Below are 23,718 nucleotides of genomic sequence, written 5' to 3'. Positions count from 1 at the left end.
CTACTCTCACCTAAACAATGAAATCACAGTGCTTTGTGAACTACTGAGGGTGTTCTTTAGAGACAGAGAAGGGCCATCACTTCTCAAGCAAGCATCATGGGGGTCTGCTTGGCAATAGTTGGCATTGCAGACACACTGAGGTTGACCATTGAGTTCTTACTTGCATAGTATTAGGTCTGCTTCTGAAAATCCTTTCTGTTCCAGGTATTGAGCCAGAACCTTTTGAGATTGGAGACCATATTGTTGAAGCCAGTGGCAAGCTGTGTTTGTTGGATAAACTCCTTTCATTCTTATATGCTGGGTATGTCGTGTTGGGGTGAGGAAGATAGGGTGGGGTTGACACAGGGAGAAGAGGTAAACTGGGAAGGCAAAACACCTTATTTAGCTATAGATTGAGCAGATATTCATCACAACGCAAGCACTGCCCTATTTATTGCATGTTACTGACTACCTGAAGGAAGTCATTTCAGTATAAGGAGCTGCATTAGAGATGATAGAGGAATGTCAAAGATTTTTGTAGCTTCCCTTTAAACATTTCTCAAAACACTTCACTAACTCTCTCACATGTTCTCATATTTGCCATATTTGGGAACATGATATTCAGCATATCTGGTTTGACCATGGGTTTCCTGAGAGTAGCTTCCAGTGCATCAGTTGAGTTCCTTTATGCTACCATGTCTGTGTTAGCCCGGGAGGCAGAATGCATAGCAAATGTGAAGAAGAAATTTGACTAGACCAAAACCCAAGAATGAGCTGAAACTTCAGCTTTGGGCATGGCATTCAGAGCTCCTGGTGCTGGGATCTGGTGACTTCAGAATCTGGAACCCAAGGACCTTGGGTATTTACCTCCAGCTCTCAGACAGGAGGCAAATCAAACTGCGATTTGCATTCTCATGCAGTCTGTGAAGCAGTGCCTCCTGCATGACACAAATTCTACCTTCTCTCTCAAAGCGATTTGCCTTTGACTACTTCCAAAGGACAGAGCTTCAACAGATCTTGGGAAGTTCCGATGTGGTTGTGGAGGTCTTTGCCCTTCTGCTGTATAGCACCTTGTGAGTGGGTGCCTCTCCCTTGAATGTCTTTGCCACAGGACCAGCCCTGTGCAATTTCTGGACTTGAAAACACCTGTTCTGCTCTACAGTGAAGTCTGATTTAAACAGCACTGAGGCCTAGAGCTGGGAGGGAGGAGAGTTGATTTCTCACTTATACAGGATTGTAGGCAGAGTTTGATCTTTGAGGATCATTTGCTGGAGGAGGAAATGCTCTACTGTCACAAAGATGCTGATCTTGCATTTTCCCATAATTTAAGATGCTTTGTAATGTGTGATTTGAGAGCAGTCTGGTGTGGCAGGTCATGTGGTGAGGAAGACCTTGTGATGCTAGGTTGAAGCTGAGGATCCTTTTAAGACAGGCTCCTTTGGATCCTCACCAGGCTGCATCCAGCCAGCAGCAGAGCTGTGCCACAGCCTTGTTACCTCTCTGTGGCTCCACGCTCTAGACATGGCAACTGATGATGGCAGATGAGGCTGACTGGTTGCATCTGGATCTGGGGCTGAAAATGTGGTGAGGGAGTGGGCCATGACTCTGTGAGGCTTAGTGTACAGAGGTGATGGGGCCTTGCTATGTAACAGTGACTGGTTAAGCTATTGTAACCCCTCTGCCACTCTGTGAAATGCTGTCACAGTGTGTTGAGGCTCATGGTGTCTCACATTCTTCTTCCAGTGGCCACCGTGTCTTGCTCTTTTCTCAGATGACTCAACTGCTTGATATCCTGCAAGACTACATGGACTATAGAGGTATGTGCTGCACACTTTGGCAGTAGAGGGCTTATCCTAATGATCTCTGCCATATATTGTACTCTGATTTTGGTTGATCTGCCTGGGATGGAGAAAGGACTGCGATGGGGATTTATTGCTGCTTAGTAGATAGAAACCATATTGTTGCAGTGGCGCTGTGAGTTGGAGGGTCTTGAGTTCAGCTCTTTGCTGTGCTACCACATGCCTGAAATGAGCTGGCACTTAAATGTTGTTCTTCAAAGTATTTTCAGCTTTGGTTCTGCGATAAAAATGGAGCTAACAGATGGCAGGGTAGCAGTGTTTCATTATATACCTGTGTTCAATTATGTACCTGAGTCCTGAAGTAATTGCACTGAAGGCAACAGGCTTGCTCTAGATTCAGTTTGTCCAGCACAAAACGCAAATTAGGCCACATTCATACCAGGAAATTAATTTTTGATTAAAACAGTTGTTGGCAGCGGGGCCCCAACGTGTCTGTGAGGGCAGGTTGGATCAGACCATTTTTGGCAACGTTACCAAAGTGTTCTTGGGACATTTTCTGTTGTTTCAATCCACATGGCTCCATGCCTACTTAGGATTTCCCATGAAAGAGGCTTTTGTTTGGTGTTTATGGTTTTGGACAACTAATAACACAGGATAAAGCCAAATGTAGGGCCATATCCCGTACTGCTTGCTCACAGTAAAGCACACATTGAAGGCCGTGGGAGTTTGCATAAGGAAGATCCAATGGTTGTTGGCCTGTTTTGTGGGGCCAACAGCCAGCACAGCATAGACTGAAATGGGACTGTGTGGTAACATTCTTTTTCTTTGGCTCTGAATTTTCCTGTTGTGTTTCCAAGCAGTAAATTAAATGCTAAGAGTCTCTGCTTCAGATTCAGCTAAATTACCCTTTGCCGACAGTCAATCTGGAAGTCAGGGTCACTACTTCAGTTTATACAAGGTTTAACTGGGAAAGAATGAAGGAGTTGAAGGCAATAAAATGAGAATCAAGGCAGGAGTATTTGGCATAAAATTCAGGACAGCAGTAAGACAATAGAGAATGAGGTAAGAGGGTAAGAGCATAGACAGAATTTCAGAAACATACACGTTGCTTGTTTGAAAAGGCTACAGCTACGAGCGGCTGGACGGTTCTGTTAGGGGTGAAGAGAGACACCTTGCCATTAAGAACTTTGGTCAACAGCCCGTCTTTATCTTCCTGCTGAGCACCAGAGCAGGTAAGTAAGGAAAGGAGAGACAAACAATCCATCTTGCTTCTGCACTCTTCTTTTGCTCTCTCTGGAAAGATTTCGGGGAGTTCTGAATCCTGCAGAGCCTGTTCATGTGGGGGATTTTTGAGGGGGACAAGACACATCCTGAACTTGGGTCTCTCAGCTAGGACATCTGGTTTCTGTGCTTTCCTTTCGGCAGCTGATGCCAAGATACTTTTCATGTTGCAGCCACTTGAGTTACTTTTTTTATTCCAAGTCCCATAATGCCTGTCCCTCTGCCAGGTTGAGCTTAAGGAATCTCACTAGCATTTTATTTCTGCAAGCACCAGACTTTAGGCGGGAACAGACTTCCTTTAAGTAAGCTGGTGGAATTGCCTCTCGAGTTTGCTGAACATGGACATAGTCTCTAGCTGGCAGACAGACTCCAATGAGAGCCTTTTACCGTCCTGAGGCTGCAAAGAACACCATGGGACTGCCATCTTGTGCTTCTTCCCCTCTTAGCTCCTCAGGCAGATCTGTGTCTTCTACACAGTTTCAAACCTCCATGTCTCTCTATTCAAGCAAGCGCAGAGGCAGGCTTATCTCCAGAGGAGGGCTCCACACTGCTTGATCTCAAGCATCAAACTTGAACTAAGTTTTCTTTTGGGCTTCTGGTCAGACTTTCCTGGATGAGCCTGGTCCCAGTGATACTTCAGTGCATTGAGGGGAGTATGTAGAGAGACTGAAGGGAAGCGCCTAGTGCTAGATGGTAGGAATAAGTGTGTCTCTCACCACAGTGCCTGAACTCTCCCTGCCCATGTCAGCCAGACTTAGAGTTGTTTTTTACTGCACATTGCTATGTCTGGCCAAAGCATCTTGTATTCAGCTGGGAATGGGTGTGCTAACAGTATTTCCATCACTGTTACGGACAGATTTTCAGGTGCATGACTGCCTCCACTTGCAGTGATGTTCTGATTACTGTGAAGAGAGGTGCTTGGCATGAGCTGGAAGAAATATAAGGCAGCAGGGTCCCCCCTCTTTAACCACAGTATGTAGTCACAATAGCAGGTATTAAAAAAAATATAATTAACTGTATTTTTTTTTCTTTTCATTCCATGAGAGCCCAAACTCTAACCTCAAAAACTTTAAGTCATATAAATTCCTAGGCTCTGGTTATTATATAGTTGAGCCTGGTGTTTTCCACTGTTTCAGCAGTGTATTTACCCATTGCTTCTGTGCTGCAACCAAGTCATGACTTGGGCAGTCCCTTGTAGCCTCAGTGAAGCCAGTCCTTGCTGGGTTAATCTGCCTGCCAGCGGAAGAATATGTCTGTGTTCATCAGTCTTGACAACCAGTCCCCTTTGCATTGGTTCACTTGCACCCTATCTTTTTTTACTACATTGCACAGTACAGCTTGGTTTTGGGCTGTTGCAGAAAGCTGGAAGCTGGAAATGGAAGGCTTACCCATCTTTTTAGACCTTTATGAGACTTAGATTTGGGGTTGAGAGATGGATTGAATTAGATGCAGTTGATCAGATCTGACAGAACCTTGCATAGCATAAATTCTTCAGCTTCTCCTTTATTTTCTGCTGGTGACATATTTTGTGACCTCCTTCTTTGTTTGTAGGTGGAGTTGGCATGAACCTGACAGCAGCAGATACAGTTATTTTTACTGATAGTGATTTTAACCCGCAAAATGACTTGCAAGCAATAGCAAGAGCTCACCGGATTGGGCAGCACAAGTGAGAAATATTGCTACTTCTGGTTTGGTTGCTGACTCTCTTGGTTTCTCAGTATTGCTTTCCCTATCCATAGGTAATGGAGGGTTAAAGTACAATAGATTGAAGATCAAAGAAGGAGAGCAGAGAGGATTTTATGTCTTTGTTTTTCTGTTGCAGCCTCGTGCAGTCTTGTCCTTGTCATGTGTCTAGGGTGGGAGCTTTGTTGATTTGGAGGAAGAGAGGGAATCTGGAGGTTTGCCTGCACTTTTGCAGTGAGCTTTTCTCCTGTGTCAAGAAGCAGTTGTACCAGCATTACATTTCTGCTGATTATTTTTGGTGATTTTTTCTTGCCTTTTTTTCCCTACCAAAGGAGTGGGTGAGGGGATAGTGCTCCATGCAAGGAAGCAGCTTTAATGCACCTCAAAAAAAGAAAATAATAAGAATGTTCTTAAACTTTTCAAGGCCTGTAAAAATTATCCGCTTGATTGGGCGAGATACAATTGAAGAAATAATCTACCGAAGAGCTGCTTCTAAGCTCCGGCTGACAAATGCCATTGTAGAAGGGGGTCAGTTTGCTCTGGGAGCACCCAAGCCTCAGAGAGCAGCAGAGTTACAGGTAAAATAGATCTATATCCTCAATTTGACTCCAGTAACATCTTTAGAAATGTCCCAGAGTATTTCTGTATTTATGTCTGATATGAACCTAGCCAACACTTATGTTTTGGGGGAGATGTGCATTGACATGACAGCTTTTGCATGGCTTAGGAACCAAAACTACATCCCAGATCCAGACAAGATCTGATGTTTGAAGACATTTTTTACAATTTTGAGGCTCATCCATTGTTGAAAAAGGGTGTATTTTCTTGGAGAAGAGGGGAAGGCAGAACCTCTCCTTGTTTTACTTGTTTATTTTTAATTATAACAGGTCTAAAGTGGAAGCTGACTCATTGTTTCTAGAACTTATCTGTCTCTGGTGCTTTTCTCTCACAAACAGAGCTGATGATAAGTACTTAGTCAGCTTTTGGTTGCTAGTCTGAAGCTCTGTCAACCTTCTGTTGACCTCTTGGCAAATATAGTGTCTCAGGAGTCAGGGCATGATTTATAATTCTGACCTGAAAGCTGAGGTTTGTGCTGAGAATTTGAGTTGAAAACCTCAAGCCAAGTGACATTTAGGGGAATATATCCCCTGTGTGCAGCTAAACCCGGGAGAGGTTCGGAATTAGTGTATCCTTTCCCCCGCCGCCTCCCCTCCCCGCCCCGTCAGCATGTATCTCAGCAATTATATTTTCCATGGGAGAAGTGGAACTGAGCCCATAGGAAATTCCATGCTGATATTTTTCTCCCCATGGATTTTTGTGGTATTTAAGCTTGTGTTTTAAAGGAGTTGGGGGCAAAAACAAGCCCGGTCTTTCTGGCTATGAAGAAATCTGCTTGAATGCAGTTAGTACAATGCTGTTTTGTCATTTAGCCCTGGAGAAAAATGACCATTCAAGTCTGGACGAGTTATGTTTGAGGGAGATATGTTGTAGGGGCCTGTCCCATCAGGTGTTGGGAGAACTAAGCATGTTAAAGCATAAGTATTTTGATAGGTAACATTAAGGCTTAGATTTCTCCACTTGTACATCCTTTGCATTGAAGCCTGAGAAGCTCAAGACACTGGGATTGGCATGGAATTAGGAGATATTAATACTGAACTTCCCCTTCTCTTTTTTAAAGCTGAGTGAAATCTTGAAATTTGGCTTGGATAAATTGCTCTCCTCTGAGGGGAGTACTATACAGGATGTGGAGCTAGAAAACATCCTCGGAGAGACAAAAGGAGGGAAGTGGGTAATGGATGTTGTGCTGCCATGTGAAGAAGAGAGTGAAGAGGAGGATACAGAGAGTAAGTTAAGAATCTAAATACCTATGAAATGTATGACACTTGGGTGCTCTTAGAGAAGGCTTCCCAGGCAGGGGTGGCATTTTTCAGACCACAAGAAGAAAAGTGGACTTGTAATTGAGTGAGTGACTGGGATTTTGTTTGTGGCCTATCCACAAACTTTATTTCTGAGCCTTTATTGGTCTTTTTCTTCTTTTTGTGTCCTTATTTGCCTATTTGTAAGATAATAGTAACAATACTTGTCCAGTTTGGTGGCTGGATTCCTTCATGTGCTTCAAATATTTTGAGACCTCAGATGAAATTCATGAGAAAAGGTGAAATATTCAAATTGCAAATGCTGTTTTTCCCACAGAGAACCATTAAGATAGATCTACAGTTTTAGAGATATAATTAAGGAAAGGCTATATAGCAGGTGGTTTATATTTATCTCCAAACAAAAGCTTATTGGCCATGAAAATCACAAGTTAAAATGACCTTAAACAATTCCAAAATGTGAGATAAGAAATGCAGAGTCATGGAGTCTAAACAACTAGAACTCTGTCTTCAGTACTCTACCTTCCCATCCAAATGTCACACAATTGTGGTTAGTTTTCTATAGCCCCATACTATATGAGAATAAATTCTAAGGATACTTTCCCTCTTCTAGTGTCATAGTGAGAAAGACTGAATTTCTGTTTTGAGTACACAGTAGTATTTAAATATAGGTCTGTGACTGAAGCAGAAATATGGCCCTGCAGGCTAGGTATTGTCCGTTCTGCAGCAGTTGCTATCAACAAGTAATTATTTGCTGAGAGTTGGCAAAGAGTGGTATTTTCTGTTGGTAACTTAAAGCGGAGCAGTGTGTAATAGTTACTGGAAAAATAGCTCACCTGATGAGCAGTAACTCTGGGCTGCCAGAGTTATGTGCTTTTATTTTGTTTAGGAGCTCAAAAGCAAAAGTTTGCTGGCCCTTTACAAGAGTTGCCTGTAACTAGATAGCGAAGCTAAATGGATTTGCTACTGGCAGAGATGGAATGATCAAATAGAACAGCGATGGAGCCACAACTTAAAATAGCTAATTAACCGACACAGGAAGAAAGGTTCTTTGCCAGTATAAATTACTTAAATGAAAAACTTTTGCCAAAGGAAGCGAATCTTGATTCTGTTGTTTCTACATAATGCTGACACTGTTCATACAAAAAAATTATGAGAGTGAACATCTTTTTCTGCCAAAGGTAGGACAGCATTACAGAGAAGCCAAATTTCTTTTGATCTCACTGTACATTTTAGGTGTTAGTGGCTTTCAGTTCCTTTTTACACTTTTTAATTATTTTTCTAAAGATCACATGTACGTGTACGAAGGCAAAGATTATTCAAAAGAACCCAGCAGAGAAGACAAAAAAGCATTTGATCAGCTTTTGGATCTTCAGAAAGCCTTGACTGAAGAGACCAGTAAGGAAGGGAGAGCTCTCCGGAACAAAGCAAACGTAAGACAAGAGACATGACAAGGCACATGATGCTCTTTCATTTGCTTGTGAAAAATGAGGCTGACAGTTTTCTGTCTTTACCTACAGCTTGCAGAAGGCATGTTAAAAGATTTGGATGTCAATGTAATAAAGTTGGCTCTTGAATCTGAGGGCTTGACAATTCAGCAATTCTGATATCATATCTCTGATCTGTTGTGTTAGGGCACTCATATAAACTTAGGTCACAAAACCACATATTATGTGACAATTGGGATCTGATGATTAAGACCTGTGGACAAGTAGACAAATGGAAAACGAGTGTAGGTTAAGGTAGGCACCAGACATGGCTTTAAGATGAGCAATTTGTTTCCATGATACTTCTTTCTTTCTCCAGGCCCTTCTCACAGGCCTCCGGGAACAGTCAACCAGGAGGAGGCACTTGTTGAGCGCAGAGGAACTGGAGGCTAGGAGGAAGAAGCGCCAAGAAGCAGCAGCAAAGAGAGCAAGGCTCATGGAGGAAAAGAAGAAGGCAAAAGCAGAGGCAGAACACAAGAAAAAGTATGGTTTGTACTGCATCTACTACTTGTAAGCTGATATCTGTTACACTGCACTCTAGAAACATGTGTCTGATTGACGAAAACAAGTTGTGCTCTGTATCCGCTCTGGCAGGTGGGGCTGGGGATGAGGGGAGGAGAAGATGACAAAATGGCTGCAGGCCACCCTCATGAGAGAGTTAACTTCATACATTGGAATGTTTCTCTGTGCATGCTCAAACTGCGTAACGTAGGGATGTGAAGGTGGAAAAATGTCTTGAGCCCCTAGCAAGGGTTCTTTTCCCCTGAATACACTGCCTGACTTCACATATAATTTAATTCATAGAGAGTGGCCTGAGTAAGAACCCCATATCTGAATGTACAGTGAGCTTTTGGGAGAAGCTTTCTGAAAAGTCACAGTTGGGCCCTGTGTATTGGTCTGACATCTGTGGCTCTCTGGCATATGTCTTAACTTTCTCCTCCTTGTTTCCTAGATGTTCTTCCTTTTCACCACTCTAAGTAGTTCCTTGCCCTTTGTCATATGCTCACTTTTTCCATGCCTGCAATTGGCTTATCACACTGGCATGTGGCTCTTAATATCACAGATAACAACTGTGGTAAACTTTGTTCCAGTCTAAAATAGGGGAGGGGAGCAGAGGGAATGCAGGTCTGGGTCTCTTGTGTTTCACTGCAATGATTTAAAACAAGGTGTGTGCCCCCCACCTTTGATTTTCATTGAACATCATCTTCTCTTGTTTTGTTTCAGAATGGCCTGGTGGGAGGCAAATCATTACACCTCTACCTGCCTTCCTTCAGAGGAAAGTGACTCTGAGGAAGAGTTGGAGGAGGATGAGGCTGGGCTGAATGTGGATTTAGATTATGAAGATGCAGACCTGAACTATATCAAGTACGTCATGGGAGATGTCACCCACCCCAAAACAGAAGACGAGGATGCCATCATTGTCCACTGCCTAGGTGGGACTTACAACAACAGGAACGTTGTTGGGTGAGGTGGACAAGGGGGCTGAATTGTCTCTGCTAGCTCAATAGTTTCTAATTCCCATCCAGACTGAAATAACTTGGATTTGAGTCTGACTTAATCTTGAGTGGTGCAGAGGCAATACAGCCTCTACTCCACCATGTATAACCCACACAAGTACTAGCAAGGTGTACATGGGTCTTTTCATGCCCTCTCTGGATTTATGGGTGAGCCTCTTGAAAGGTGCCTGTATGGCTTGAGATTTTATGTCCGTGGCCAAGTGGGGACAATTTCTCCTGAAAGCAGGGGCTTTTGTTCATCCCGTGGAAGCCGTAGGGATTGAACTGAGATACTGAAAATCATCTCCCTTACACAGTCAGCAGAGAGAGACAGGCACTTCCAGAGGCTGAGGTCAGAGTCTCTCTATCTTGGTGCTCGTCTCTCAACACTGACAGTTCAAAGGCTCTAGGCTAGTCTCCTAATTTAAGGACCTCTGTTAAGACACTGAAGTTGAGGGAGAGAAATTCACATTACAGAGTTCCTCCTGAATCAGTGTTGGAGCTGCTCTCTGACTGGGGCTATAGCAGAATATTATAATCTGCTTTGGCTTATGTTAAACTCAGCACAAAACGTCATGTTTAAAGTGGAAATGCCAAGTAAAAGTGAAAGCCCACAAATAACAAACATCTGGTTGTGGGAAGCCCAAGGCACCAATCTGGGGACATAGTAGGTGCATGCTCTATGCACCTATGTGCGTATATGTGAGGATACTGACAGGTTTATATGCTCAATGCCATGGTTAGTGCTTGTTTGAGCATCCTCAGCGGACAGTAAGAAGGAATTCTTCCCACGGAGTTTTTCAGGGAGCTGCGACATGTTTGTTTTTCTCAAGGGCTGAGGTTTATCCTCTAGGATGGTCCCTTGAGTACTGGTTGACTTTGGTTCATGTGTGGTTCCCATATCTGTTTTTGATAATCATTCGTTACATTTGTACAGAGTAGGTCCCTCTCCTGCAGGGGTGGTCTTCAGCCTCACTTTCTAAAAGGAATCTAACTTGTCATTTCATTCTAGATGACTCTGGCCGCTGGGGAAGGGGTGGTTTATTTACAGCTTTGGAAGCTCGTTCTGATCAGCCAAGGAAAATATATGAGATGGCAGGAAAGATGAAAGGTAAGAGATTAAAACATGACCTTAGGCCAAGATACTTGAAAGATCTTAAATCCCACTGATGTTGCAGGAGTAAGGTGCTTGGATACCTTGATACTCATGTTTTTTTCTCTTTCTCTGGATATATTTATCTCTAGCTCTGAAAGTAGTACAGCGGGTGCTTTGACTTGACTTTTTTGGAGTGTGAGAACTCTGCATAGGGGTTGGTCATTCCGATCCATGCTGCAAATCATAAAAAAAAAAGAAAAAAAGAAAAAAAACTGAACTTGTTCATTATTCACAAGATGTTTTTCACTATATAAGACAGAGCATCTTCTGTTAAAGTGCTTTTAAGAAGGATGAAAGCCATCTCAGGCAGTACTCAGTTGAACCTTTTGTTCCTTCCAAGCTCTAATCTTCTCCTGAGCATGTATTAGCAGTTTTGAGCTACCTGCAGCTGGTGAGGAATGCACATCTTGCTGTAAGGTGGACCTATTGTTTTTTCTAATTTCCTGGGAAATGCTTTCTTCTTGTTCCAGTGTCTCTCCTTCCATTTGTGGTCTTTAACTGGGTTATCTGTGTCTGTGTGTCTCGGAGCGGGAGGTAACATCTGCCTTGCTTCCCTGGGCAAAGGGACTGACTGCTGAAACCATCATGGGGAGATGAAGAAAGCCAAGGAGAATAATACAGAACGTGATAGTGAAATCACTGCTGCATTGACTCACCATTGACTCTTCAGGACTGATTTGTTGTTGTTGTTGTTCTGTTCTTGTTTTCTGGACAGACCTGGAGCTAGGAGGAACCCTATTATTCCCCATTGATGATAAAAAATCCAGGAAAAAAGGACAAGACTTGGTGAGAATGAGAAGCTCCTTTTTGTGTTGCTCTGTCTGCATGTTTTTGAAGCTGTGTGAAATGAACATTATGTCTTTTTCCCAATAATAATGGCACTGAATACTGAACATGGCCAAGTTGCAGTTAAACATTAGAGAAAAGGAGATATTTTTCTTGTTTATTAAAGCTAATAGTTAGTGATGCAGTTTTCCAGCAGCTATCGCTGTGTCTCTTAGTGCTGTGTATGGACTCCATTTCATGGTTTTGTGTGTTTTCTCCTTGATTGTAGTTGGCCTTGATTGTAGCACAGCACCGGGATCGGTCCAACAACTTGTCTGGCATTAAGCTGTCTGCTTTGGAAAAGGGCCTGAAAAAGATTTATTTAGTGGCCAAGAAAAGGAATGGTAAGTGTTTGTGCAGTAGAACAGTGAATCTTTACATGTGTGATTGCACCTAAAGATGATGACCAATTTCCACCTCTCCTGTACTGTTTTTTTTCTGAAGTGAAGTGAGATCTCCATGGCAGATAGGTTGTGTTCCAAAATATTTCTTCTGTTCTTGTTGGGTAGCTTGAAGTCCTTATCTAGATTGCTTTCTATAGATGTGTCTTGTCCTAAAGAGTGTGCACTCTCTGTTCCCTCCTTCTCAGCAACGGTGCATCTTCCTCGTATTGGGTATGCAACAAAAGGTTTCAACTGGTATGGTACCGAGCGGCTCATCCGAAAATATTTGGCAACACGGGGTATCCCCACTCTTATGTATCCTTTTGTAGTATGTTTTATTTGGTTCACAATCTAATATTGAAATGATCCCCTAAATATCTTAGTGGATGCAAAGCAAGAAAGCAAGGCAAGGCACAGATGCCGCAGTCCAGCTAAAAACTTGGTTTATCTGATTTTGCTCTCATCCAGGTACTCATTCCACAGTGAAGACTTACCATCTTAGGTGATAATGACAGATTAGTGTGATTCAGTATGCCTGTCAGAATTTGTTGGAACTAGATGCTAGTCTTCTGTTGACAGCCGTCAACTTACCTGTATATGCCACGTCTGTGGGGGAGATGCCTGGAATTTCAGAATAATGGGAAGTGACTCAGAAAGTAGCAAAATTGAGGATGTGAAAAAAACATTACAATGTTCCACGCAAGTGATAACCTGCTTCCTTGGCTGAACATGGTGAAGTTGGTGTGTGTTAGGACAGGTTCGTATAACAAAACAGCTCACTGCTTTCACCTTCCAGGAAAGGAAACGGAGGTTTACAAGGAGGCTCTGTTTTGTCATTTCTCTAGGAAGACATGCATTTGCTACACTGCCACTGTCAGCAATTCTGTGAAACTGAAAACCTGAAACAAAGAGAAGAGCATTCAGAGCATTCTGCCTCCTTCCTTGTGAATCTCTTAGTGGACATATTGTCTGGCATTCCTTGACACTTGACAGCATTTCCTTGACACTTCTTATTAGATACTACTTCCCTAGGAATAAAGGCTCTTCCTCTGCTTCACAACCATATTCATCTTCAACGACAGTCTCAAAGCCATGAGGATGCAGTAATTTCATTGAGAAACATGTGCAAAAAGCCAAGGATCTTTTTCAACGTCACGCAGACAGTCTGTATGCATCCACTTCAGAAACATGGCTTACACAGCCATTATTCGCTCCTGTATCTCTCTGCCTGTATTGGCCAGAACATTTAGATATTGTCAGTGGCTCTGGAGAGGAATGAGACTGCTTCAGAGTTCAAGGAGTCTTTGAATAAGGATGTTGGCTCAATCACAGATCTGTTTTGGAGATGGAAAATCAAACTTTCACTGACGGTCAGTTGTTATCCCTTACATTAAGTTAAGAGCTTGGAATACAGTATTGTTTGGCCATATTTTTTCCCCTCTTCAAATTTCATCCCTTGTCTCACTATACCTGTCTTCAGTCAGCTTTTTAGTGGTTTTACCTGGGAGTCTGTGTACATGCCCACATAGATGTCTCAGTGGAAAGGAAGCTGTCTACATTAACAACACGGCATGACAACCACATAGTATAAACTGTTTATACTGTTCCAGTTCACCAGAAGTCTATTTGACTTGCATTTGTTCAAATATAAAATTTAGCCACATAATCATGTGCTTACAATCTAGCAAAATCCTGACCAGTATTCTTGGCAAGGGCGTGCAAGGCTGCCAACATTTGAGACTGGCTTTATAAATGACACCTTTCCTTCTCCCACAACTGCTTTTTCATTACACAGTTCTTTGTTGCAGTTGTTAAGCAAAACCAGTCCCTTACTGCTGTTCAAAAAGCTGTGTGAAAGGTTCCAGGACCCTTTGATTCACTTTAAGGAAATCTTAATGTGGGGTTTTTGATGTTGGCTTTACTCTATTGCAACAGAACTTTCCTGTTTTTTGCATTGTTGGCACTGTTGGCTTTAGCATATTTTTTAGGGTTTTTTTAGTACAAGCAGGGAATACTAGCGCTCCTAATAAGTGTTTTGACCAGAGAGACTGTGAGGTGCCAAACTTAATTCAATTTAAAGTTCAGCTTCCAATAGGAAATCACCCCACAAGCAGTGGAAAGTATGTCTTTAAATATCTAATTGCCGACTCACATCTCATTGGCTGCATTTACACTGCCTCTGTAGCACCATCTGGTTACTTAATAATTTCAGGCCTGATTCTGACATGGCTAATCACACTGATTGGTGTGCTCCACACTAGAAGAAGCCTTCCTGAGTTGGATACTCTGCCATTCACTCTTAGCTCTACCAGAAAACCCCAAGTGATTTGTTATCTCCTTTGACCCTGCTGAAGTTTAGGTAAGCTAGCGCTGCATAGCACCTCTGTGGGTAAGACCTGTCTTGCAGCTGCTCACAGGAACAGCCCCTTTGTATTTGGCAAAGCGCTTGCAGGATCAGAGTCTGACTGTGAAGACTTTCTGAGGTGAAAAGAGAAATGAGTAGATGTACATTACCTTGTTTTCCCCCAGTCATGCAAACTGGCAGTCTTCCAGCAGGCCGGCTGGTGGCACTGTTAATCAGCTTGCAGCAGCACATGTTGCTCTTCTGCCTCCTTTCAGAGAGCAGGGCAGTGATCTCCAGCCTGGAAAAACGCTCCCTCTTTGCCAGAATTAAAACACCAATTATGCTTTTTTCTTTGCCAGCTTGACTGAACATGTAATTTCAGTCTGCAGACTCAAGGCTCTCTTCTTCCACCTATTCTTTTTCTATATATTTATTGCCCTTCTTTAAAAGTTTTCATTCCCAAGTGTTCCAGTATGTGCAGTCTTGTTTCCCAGCTTCACACACACCTATGGCCAAATCCCAGCCCACCTATGGGTTCTCTGGCCACCATGCAGTTACACATGGAAAGGATTTGTCTTGTGGCTGAGTCCCCCAGAATAGGTTGAAGTAGTGCGTTTACCACCACTATGGCCTATTTGAGGCCTTATGCTTTCCTTTGTTTCTACAAGAAGATGGGCCTCTGCCTCTGTACTGTGGCCCCTACCCTGCTATAACTCTGGCTAGAGTTATAAAGGAGAGGAGGGCATGACTACCTGCCTGTTAATGTCCCTTACCCTCTAAGATAAGGTCCAGAGGGGGCTGCAAGGTTCCTGGCATGCAGAGAGAAAAGGTCATGGTATGCAATAGATTCTAGCCCTCTAACTTAGGGGCAAGTCAGACAAAAGATGTTCTCTTTTCCCCCTCTAGTCCTCTTGGCCTGTACAGATGAAATCTACCTCATTTTTTTTCCTTTAAATTTACTTAGGAGATGCTTCTGGAGTCTGGGGGTTTTGTTGGTTGGTTTGGGTTTTTTTTTCTTTTTTAAACAATGTTCTTTCATATTCTTTAAATCTGCTGAACCCAAAGAAAAGTTCTACCTCTATCTGCTTTGAAATGGAAGTGAGATTTCAACTGAATCCTGAATGGGGTTTTGCAGAATCTCAGCCAAGTGAAGTTTTTCTAGTATTTGCTACCCACCACCATTTCTCTTTATTTGGGCAGAAATCGTGTATTTTTGGATAATTAATTCCATAAAGGGCTCAGTAGCTTTTATGCAAGTTGCTATGCAAAATAAATGTGTCATGCTGTTTCTTCAGCTGTGCAGTACTACGCATTTTCCCTTTCTAAATAGCAACCACCCCAAAAGGGAAGGAAGGTGTTCTTTTGTAGTCATGTCCCTCTGGCCTCTGTCTTCCTCTAAACAAGATTTTCTGCAGTATAAGAGCTGAAATGTGGCTCCTTGTGCATATCTGTCATTGCGCATTTACTTAAACTTTAGATGTATGCTGCTAGATTGAGGTCAGCACCACAGAGCAATATCATGCACAGTTCAGACTGGCTATACAAGCAGTTTGATCAGATAGGACCTATGAAGTGGCATCCAGTCTCAGTGAAAAACTTTCCTCTCCACCCCATGCTGGAGGCTCCAGCTGATGCCATGTAAGAGTGGGCAGTAGTTCAGAATGACGTTTATAGTTGTTCTGGCTCAGCTCATGCTTATGTTTCTTACTTGACATGACACTGCCTCTGATTCTCAAAGCATTGTGCAGACAAATTCTCTTTGGTGAGGAATCTCTATGGCCTGTAACTTAAGAATGATCTTTTTATCCTGCTCAGGAAACAGTAAAAACATGGAGAAACCAATCACCTTTTATGGACATGTGTAGATTTGGGATTTTGTCACTGAATTTTGTCACCGTCAAAAATTATCTGGATATGTCACTGTGTGTTGGGGAAGGTGGAGTCTGGATTTTGGGGAAAGAAAGAGGAAGACTGGTTCCCAAGGTGATGGAGAAAATCTACAGCAAATTCGACCTCAGCATCTTAACAAAAATATTGTATGTATGGGTCTCCAAACAAGGCAGAATCTGGCCCACAAAAATGATCAGTAGAAAAATATAAGGATAAGTAGATGGATTTATTTTAAAGTAAGTGAATCTAATGGTCCTGGAGGGAAAAAAGAAAGCAAACCTTTGAGCAAAGAGATGACTTAAAAGCGTAACGTACATGTCAAGTTGTGTGAAAACTCCCACCACTTTACAGTAGGTGATCCTAGAAGAGACAGCATAGACCTTTATTTAGCTAATTTGACTAGATAGCAGGTTGGTCATGCACTGTGATCAGCAAATCAAAATGTAAGACAGAGTGATTCAAAACACTAAGGAATTTGTTATAAGAAGGGATAATGTCTACATTCCAGAAAGTACCTGTTCTAGTACATCCAAGATCACTTGTGTTCCACAGCTGTGACTGAAAATCCATCTCTCCCTGGTCTTCTGTCCAACTCATGCTTTTCAGAGTGAAAAATACAAGCCTGAGGAATGCAGTAGCAGGATTAATAGAATTACAGATGTGTATTTCCTCTAAACAGATCTCTGTATCATTTTCAATTCCTTGCATGAATGAGTCAGTGTGTGTTTTCCATGCTGGACTCTACCATCCACCCATCTTGGCCTTGGTCAGATGGTATTGCATTTGTGGGAAGACACCTAGAACCTTCTGAAAATGTGATGAGGACAAAAATTGTCTGGATCCTCATGTTTCAACCAGAAAAAGAATGTTCCTGCTTGCACTCGCTAGCATTTTCTTGAGTATTTCTTCAAAGTTATGGATAGAAACAGTCCCCTCAAGGAACTACATGAAGTGAGAATGTCAGTCATGTTTCTATTGGAAAAACAAATCAAAGGAGTGTTAAAGGAAGCCAGAAGCTGCTTCTTGTAAGATCTGAAAAAGTCTCAGTTTTTGTTGCCTTGAGCAGAAAAGAATTATTTTATTAACTTATTTATTGAAGTAAGTGCAGGGCGTCTACTAGCCTTCCTCTGCTACTTCCAGTAAACTTGAGGTTGTAGCATCAGCATTCACATGATAAGGATTTTTTTTACCAAATAGGAGAAGAGAGACAAGTTAGGAGCAAATCAAAGGTATTTATGACCTCATGCAAATCTGCTGCAGAAAGGGATGAAGAATCTGAGATCATATCCCTTTTCTGTGTGCTACATCGTGAAACAGGCCAAGTTTGGGCCTGGCTTTGTATGAGTGTCCTACCTCTTCATCTTTCTATCTGTGTGTGCATCTAAGAGCATGCCATAAAGCAGTGCCAGTCCATGTACTTGACCACTTACAGATCCTAAAAGATCCCCTGGCCATTATGCCAGCAGGAATGGGAAAAGATCAAAACAGAAGGGAACTGAATAGTGAAGGTGTCTTGTGTTACATGCAGACAGAGCACACTCTGGACCAGAGACCATCTGTTTGGTCTCTGTTTGACAGAGATGGACATTCTGGAGTGAGTCCAGCATAGGTTCACTAAAATGATTCAGGGATCGGAGCATCTGACGTACCAGGAGAGGCTGGGAGAGCTGGGATTTTTTAGCCTTGAGAAGAGACGTTTCAGAGTGGAACCAATGTGTGTAAATGCATATCAATGTGTACAAATACCTGATGGAAGGGAGTGAAAAAATGGAGGCAGACTCTTCTCAGTGGTATCCAGTGAAAGGAAGAGAGGGAACAGGCACAAGCTGAAATACATGAAATTCCATTTAAACATGAGAGAAGAACATTTTTACTGTGAGGATGTTCAAACACTGGAACAGGTTGCAGGGGGAGGGTGTGGACCCTCTGTCCTTGCAAATGCTCAAAACCAAACTTGGCACAGCCTTGAGCAACCTGCTCCAGTTGACTTTGTTCTGAGTGGGGAGACTGGATTAGATGATCTCCAGAAGTCCATTTCAACTTAAATCATTCTCCTGTGAATCTATGACATCTGTTCTGGGTAATCTAGAAAACCCTCTAATCTTACCTATTCAGTAGTGTACAGGAGCATAGCACTTTACAAATTTCTGAACTATGACCCTACCACACAAGTAGCTCGACTCATGCAAAACATTTCCTCATGCCTCAGTGGTTTAAACAGATGATGAGAGATAAGCATGTAACAGCGTCTCAGCATCTGCCCCTGAGCCCATCTTCAGTGTATTCCTCCTTTGCCAATATTCTGTGTAACAACTTGACATAGTTAGGTGCAAGTGGGCCTTGCTGCTGGGTCTAACAGCTATCTATGCCAGCTAGGCCTGGACAGGTGTCGTGGTTTAACCCCAGCCGGCAACTAAGCACCACACAGCCACTTGCTCACTCCCCCCCCCCCGGTAGGATGGGGGAGAGAATTAGAAGAGTAAAAGTGAGAAAACTCTCACTTGGGTTGAGATAAAGACAGTTGAATAGGTAAAGCAAAAGCCGTGCACACAAGCAAAGCGAAGCAAGGAATTCATTCCCTACTTCCCATCAGCAGGCAGGTGTTCAGCCATCTCCAGGAACACAGGGCTCCATCATGCGTAACGGTTGGGAAGACAAACACCATCACTCCGAATGTGCCCCCCTTCCTTCTTCTTCCCCCAGATTTATATACTGAGCATGACATCATATGGTATGGAATAGCCCTTTGGTCAGTTGGGGTCAGCTGTCCCAGCTGTGTCCCCTCCCAGCTTCTTATGCACCTGGCAGAGCATGGGAAGCTGAAAAGTACTTGATTTAGTATAAGCACTACTTAGCAACAACTAAAACATCTCTGTATTATCAACACTGTTTTCAGTACAAATCCAAAACATAGCCCCATACTAGCTACTATAAAGAAAATTAACTCTATCCCAGCCAAAACCAGCACAACAGGGCATAGGTGCTGGTCCTCTCTGAGGTTTGTATACATCCCAGCTTAGATCTCTTAGCAATCTCTTTTCCGTGGGGTACTGCAACAACTCCTGCTGGTTTAGACCATGAAACTAGTGTTTATAAATCCTCTAAATCTTCTTGAGCAGCTGCTGGCGTGGCATAGTAGGAGAAGAAATACAGACTTAGCTGAGGAGTTTCTTGGTCACTTTCAAAGAAGTCCAGTTAAAGACCTTTGAAAAAGTCCTCTTGTTGAACTTCTTTCCCCGGAGTTTCTGTAGCCTTTCAGGTTGCGCAGCATCTCCCCTTGTCGTCTTCCCCACTTGGCACAGGTAAAGCCTTGCTCCTTGCACCGAGTCTCTCCCCTGTGCCAGATGCATGGCCTCCATAAACTCTAGCTTGTTGCCTTCTGTCACATTTCCCCCACCTCTGAGCAGGGAGGAGGAAAGCCCCGTTGCAATAGTTGAGCCATGGGGAGCCACTAGCAGCCAGCAAGGCTGAGAGGCAGGCTTTCAGCAGGGTGTCAGATGCCTTCCAGGGCAGGGCCATTGCCCAGAACGCAGCAGAGTACTCAGGCCTTGGGCAAGTTTAGACACATGTTGATGCATAATACAAGATGGAGCCTATCACTTGATATTGGCTTCTTCCAGTCAGTCACGGGGTTGGGTGGGTTGGGTAAGTGTGTACACCATGCAAAACAGGAGGTAATGTAAATACCAAATAAGAGTGATATGGAAACGTTTCTTCTAATTCCCGGTTGACTGTTCCATCGTAAAGTCATTGCATGTTGTACAGATGTTGAGTACGGGGCAAGCACCGCAAATAAAACCGTGGCATTATTTTGGAAAAAGTGAGTGTGAGGAATTAGGAGGGGAGAAATAAAAGATGCAATCTACAGAAGCCACAATTATGCAACACAGAAACTATCTGATAGGAATAACTTCAGTATCTTCTGCATTTGTTCCCTTTGTAGACTGGATTGTTCTTAAGTAGTTCAAAACACAGGACTGGAATCCAGGAGGTCTAGATTTTCTTCATGCATTCCCAGCTGCTGGTTCATTGTACGGCCTGAAAACTTAACTATTTTTAAAGGGTAAGACAACCCAGAGGTGAAATGAAAAAGGAGCAACATTTGAATACAGAAAAGGTGACTTGCACGGCGTGTAGAACTCTGCCTCTTTCCTTCCCAGCTGCTGAGAGCAAGCAGTGTAAGGAATTTGGTGCCCAAGGCAGGCTTCGGGCAGCCTGTTAGAGGCTTCAGGCAAACCAGGCCCTTCTCCCTGGCGGGCAGGAGGTCCTTCCTCATTGCAGACCTCTTGTGACCAGGGGCAAAGTGCACTGCAGCTGCAGGCTATGGTTGGAGGAACAGACCAAGCAGTCCCAAAGGCTAGGCATTACAGTGCCTAGCAATACATTTGGCCTTGGAGAGAAGCCCAAGAACATGGTTGTCCTGGATGAGCGAGCTCAAAGGGACTGGTCTTTCTGCTGGAGGAGAGCGTGACGGCATAAGAACAGGTGAGGGGCAGGGCTGGGTGGAGGAGAGCTGTAGAGCTGGAAGGGCTCAGCCTCGGAGGGGCTGTGGGGCTCAGGAGGTGGGCACCCGGGAGCAGGGAGGGAGGTGATGGGCAGGTCTCGGAAAGAGGGGCAGCGGCAGGAGATGTAGGAGCTGAGATGCAGAGGGAGGCAGAGCTGCAGGGAGAGGTTCAAAGGGTGAAATGGGGCCTCGAAGGGGTGAGTAGCGGGTCCAGCCGCAGGTCCCCACCAGGTATGGGTGCAGCAAGGGCCGGCTAGGAGCTGCCAGGGCCCGGGTCTGGCGGGCGGGCAGCGCCGGGCTGCCGGCAGTGGCAGGGTAGGGAGCAGGGGGCTGGGGCCCCGGTGCGAGCCAGGGCGACCGCTTCCCGGGGAGGGAAGCCTGGCCCGGGGGGCGGTGGCTCCGGCGGGCCGGGGGCGGTGCGGCTGCCGGCGGGGGAGGGGCGGGGCGGTGCCGGGCACAGGAAGCGGAAAGCGGCGGTAGCAGCGACGGCGGCCGCCGCCGGGGGAAGGCGGCGGGTCGGTGCCGGGAGCGGCATGGGGCGGCTGCGGGAGGGAGGTGAGTCTGTCCGTGAGTGCTGGGTCGGGTGCGGTGCGGGGGACGACGGCGGCGGCGCTGCCCTTCTCGCCTCTCCTCTTCCCTCCCCTCCCCTCTACCACGCCCTCCCGCCGTCGGGACCCCGCCGCTGCCGCTCTGCCCCGGGGTGCCCGGGCCGGGGTGGCGGGAGCAGCGGTAGGGCAGCCTCTTCGGCCCCCGCGCTTGGCGGCAGGGGTCGTTTCCCCTCGGCCGGGGGGGGCTGAGAGGCTGGCTGGGCTACGGTGGTGCCGGCTGCGGGGGGACCCCGCTGTGTCCCCGCTCCCCCTGCCCGGCGCTTTCCAGGGCAGCTGGGGGCCGATTCCCGTGGCTGGGCGGAGGGGGAAGGTGGACGGGGGCGGCCGCTGGGCCTCCCTGCTGCTGGCCGGGGCTCTGCCGGGCAGCCTCGGCGCTGCCCTCTCCCGCGCCGCTGTGAGGCTGCTGGGGCGGTGGGTCCCGGCTCCGATGCCGCGGGCGGGAGAGATCTCGACTTCCCGGGATAAAACCCCTCAATGCCGGCGAGGGCCGTAGGTGTAGCCCCTCAGGGCGGGCAGCACTTTCTCTGCCAAGCCTTGCCTTTGAAGGAAGCACCGCGCTGTTAACGCGCCAGCGCGAGTGAATTCACGCCGGTGTGAAGGCTCCGCTAATGCCTCGCATGCCCAGGCCGTATAAAACAAGCTGCTTTATGTCTTGGCTCATCCCACTGGGCAGTAAGGGGGTCGGTACCGGGGGGAGGGAGGACACAGTTGCCCTTCTCTGCTTAGAAGCTGGTTTGGTCACTGAAGTGATGCCCAAAGTCATGGGCTTGCAGGGATGAACGGTTATTTCCGTTCAGCAAGTTACGGCGTGGGGAAGCTCACATGGCCGGAGCTAAATCTGCTCCAGCGACAGCTGACGAAAGGAGAGTCTCCTCCTGCGCCCTGGCAGTGCTGGCCCGGGATGCAAACCTGAACGCTTCTGAGTGCGCCCAATAGAGGGCAAAGCCATTGCATTAGCTGTTCGGTTTCAGTGACGGCACGCTTTGGAGAGCTGCTGTGAAACAACATTGTTTTCTTATTTAGAAGACTGTCAAGGTTGTAAACTAACTCTCTTATGCCAAGGGCTGAACTCTCTGACTGCACGGTCTAAGAAAGCATAAATGACTTGATGGCAGGGTTTTTGGTCTGGGGAGGCAGACTTAGCAATTCTAGCAGTGTTTGAAGCAGTGGGGTTTTTTGGCCCTGGGTTTGCAGCTATAAAGAGATAAGAAATGAAGTCACAAGTCACAAGATCTTTGCAGCTATAGAGAGTTAAGAAATGAAGTCACACCGGCTGCAAGAGCAAATTAGAATGTTGTGGAGTATATTCTGTGATATCATTGCCTGTGAGCCCATCACTGGAGCATCCTGACTTTGAGGTGAAGAGTTGTGGAGAAGAGAGCTTCAACAATGCTTTGCAATCTTTGAAGAGCTTCATTCTGACCATGCTTGGCTCTTTTCCTCCACTGGGCTTTGGCTATATAGCTGGCCACAACTATGGGACTAGTGTTGGCTCTGTGATCACTTCACTTGTTAATTTTGAAAAATAAATGGTGAATAGAATCTTACAGAAAGCTTCTGTTAAGAATGCTCCCTATGAGCTGAAATTTTGGAAGGATTCCAGCCCGTGTCAAAACCACCCAGGCAAGTGTCTAACTGCCCACGGCCATTGGCCCGCAGCTCCCTGTGGCTGCTGCTGGCCTTTTGGTTTTGGTTAGTAGTGGCCGTGTTCTTGGTGGCCCTTATCTTACAGATATGTGCACCTAGGGAGGGCTTACTGTCACTGGGAGACTGGCATACTGTACTAGGAAAATGCTACCAGCTGCAGTTGTCCTAGCAAAACTGCATGTCATACTGTTGTGGTAGGCTGCCTGCCTTCCACCCCCACCTCTGACAACCAAAGTGAAGAATGGTATCAGAAATGTGGCTTTGCTGCCATAGGGCATATTGTGCTGCATAGGGACCTGAGAGACAGATGCAAGTGGAGAAATGTGATGTCCAGTTCTGCTGGTGAGAAACAGTAATTGTAAAAGGCACAAGCAGTGTCATACTCCTGCATAGCTGGTATCATCACTGGGGAATTTGGTGGAAGGAGAAAATGAACCCTTGTGAAAACTCTCCTATGACTTCTTTCAATTTCTCATTAGCCTTTAGTTCAGAATTATCTGATTTGGGTCAAATTAGAAAACAGTGGTTATTTTCTTAGGAGTCAACACCATTGCCCTTTCTCCTTACAAGGTCAGAACGGCATTGGCTTTGTGCAGGGTTGAGCAGGAGGAGGGAGGTAGAGGGAGACTCCATACTGTGGAGTTCCACTGTGTTGTGTACTGGGGATTTGATCAGGGTCTGCAGACTTCCTTTGCTTTTTAAATTCAAATAGAAAATGCAGGAAGACATGCAGTATCCTAAAGGAGTGGTGCACTTTCAGTA

The 23,718-nt window shown here is 45.0% G+C and overlaps 1 protein-coding gene across 2 annotated transcripts in view; it reads left to right on the top strand.

Moving 5' to 3' along the window:
• The window catches only part of CHD1L (chromodomain helicase DNA binding protein 1 like), a 31,454-nt gene extending 11,051 nt beyond the window's left edge, over window positions 1–20,403 (top strand). Inside the window, exons 10-24 of one of the 2 annotated variants that reach the window (XR_012777215.1) lie at window positions 205–301; window positions 1,723–1,796; window positions 2,900–3,010; window positions 4,611–4,725; window positions 5,167–5,320; window positions 6,421–6,586; window positions 7,904–8,049; window positions 8,423–8,586; window positions 9,328–9,536; window positions 10,612–10,710; window positions 11,471–11,541; window positions 11,810–11,924; window positions 12,170–12,278; window positions 12,981–13,333; window positions 20,141–20,403. Coding sequence is in view for 1 of the 2 variants with exons in the window: in XM_075512466.1 (XP_075368581.1) it covers window positions 205–301; window positions 1,723–1,796; window positions 2,900–3,010; window positions 4,611–4,725; window positions 5,167–5,320; window positions 6,421–6,586; window positions 7,904–8,049; window positions 8,423–8,586; window positions 9,328–9,536; window positions 10,612–10,710; window positions 11,471–11,541; window positions 11,810–11,924; window positions 12,170–12,278; window positions 12,981–13,059 (1,709 nt within the window). In the remaining variant the exon portion in view is untranslated. Of the gene's footprint in view, window positions 1–204; window positions 302–1,722; window positions 1,797–2,899; window positions 3,011–4,610; window positions 4,726–5,166; window positions 5,321–6,420; window positions 6,587–7,903; window positions 8,050–8,422; window positions 8,587–9,327; window positions 9,537–10,611; window positions 10,711–11,470; window positions 11,542–11,809; window positions 11,925–12,169; window positions 12,279–12,980; window positions 16,426–20,140 lie in introns of those variants that run through there. The other variant, XM_075512466.1, reaches the window with a different exon arrangement.
• The last annotated feature ends 3,315 nt before the right edge of the window (window positions 20,404–23,718 follow it).

Source organism: Mycteria americana, chromosome 1 (genome assembly GCF_035582795.1).
Source record: "Mycteria americana isolate JAX WOST 10 ecotype Jacksonville Zoo and Gardens chromosome 1, USCA_MyAme_1.0, whole genome shotgun sequence".
Taxonomy (NCBI): Eukaryota; Metazoa; Chordata; class Aves; order Ciconiiformes; family Ciconiidae; genus Mycteria; species Mycteria americana.
The sequence above is the reverse complement of the archived record's forward strand: the minus strand, read 5'-3'. Positions and strand labels throughout refer to the sequence as shown.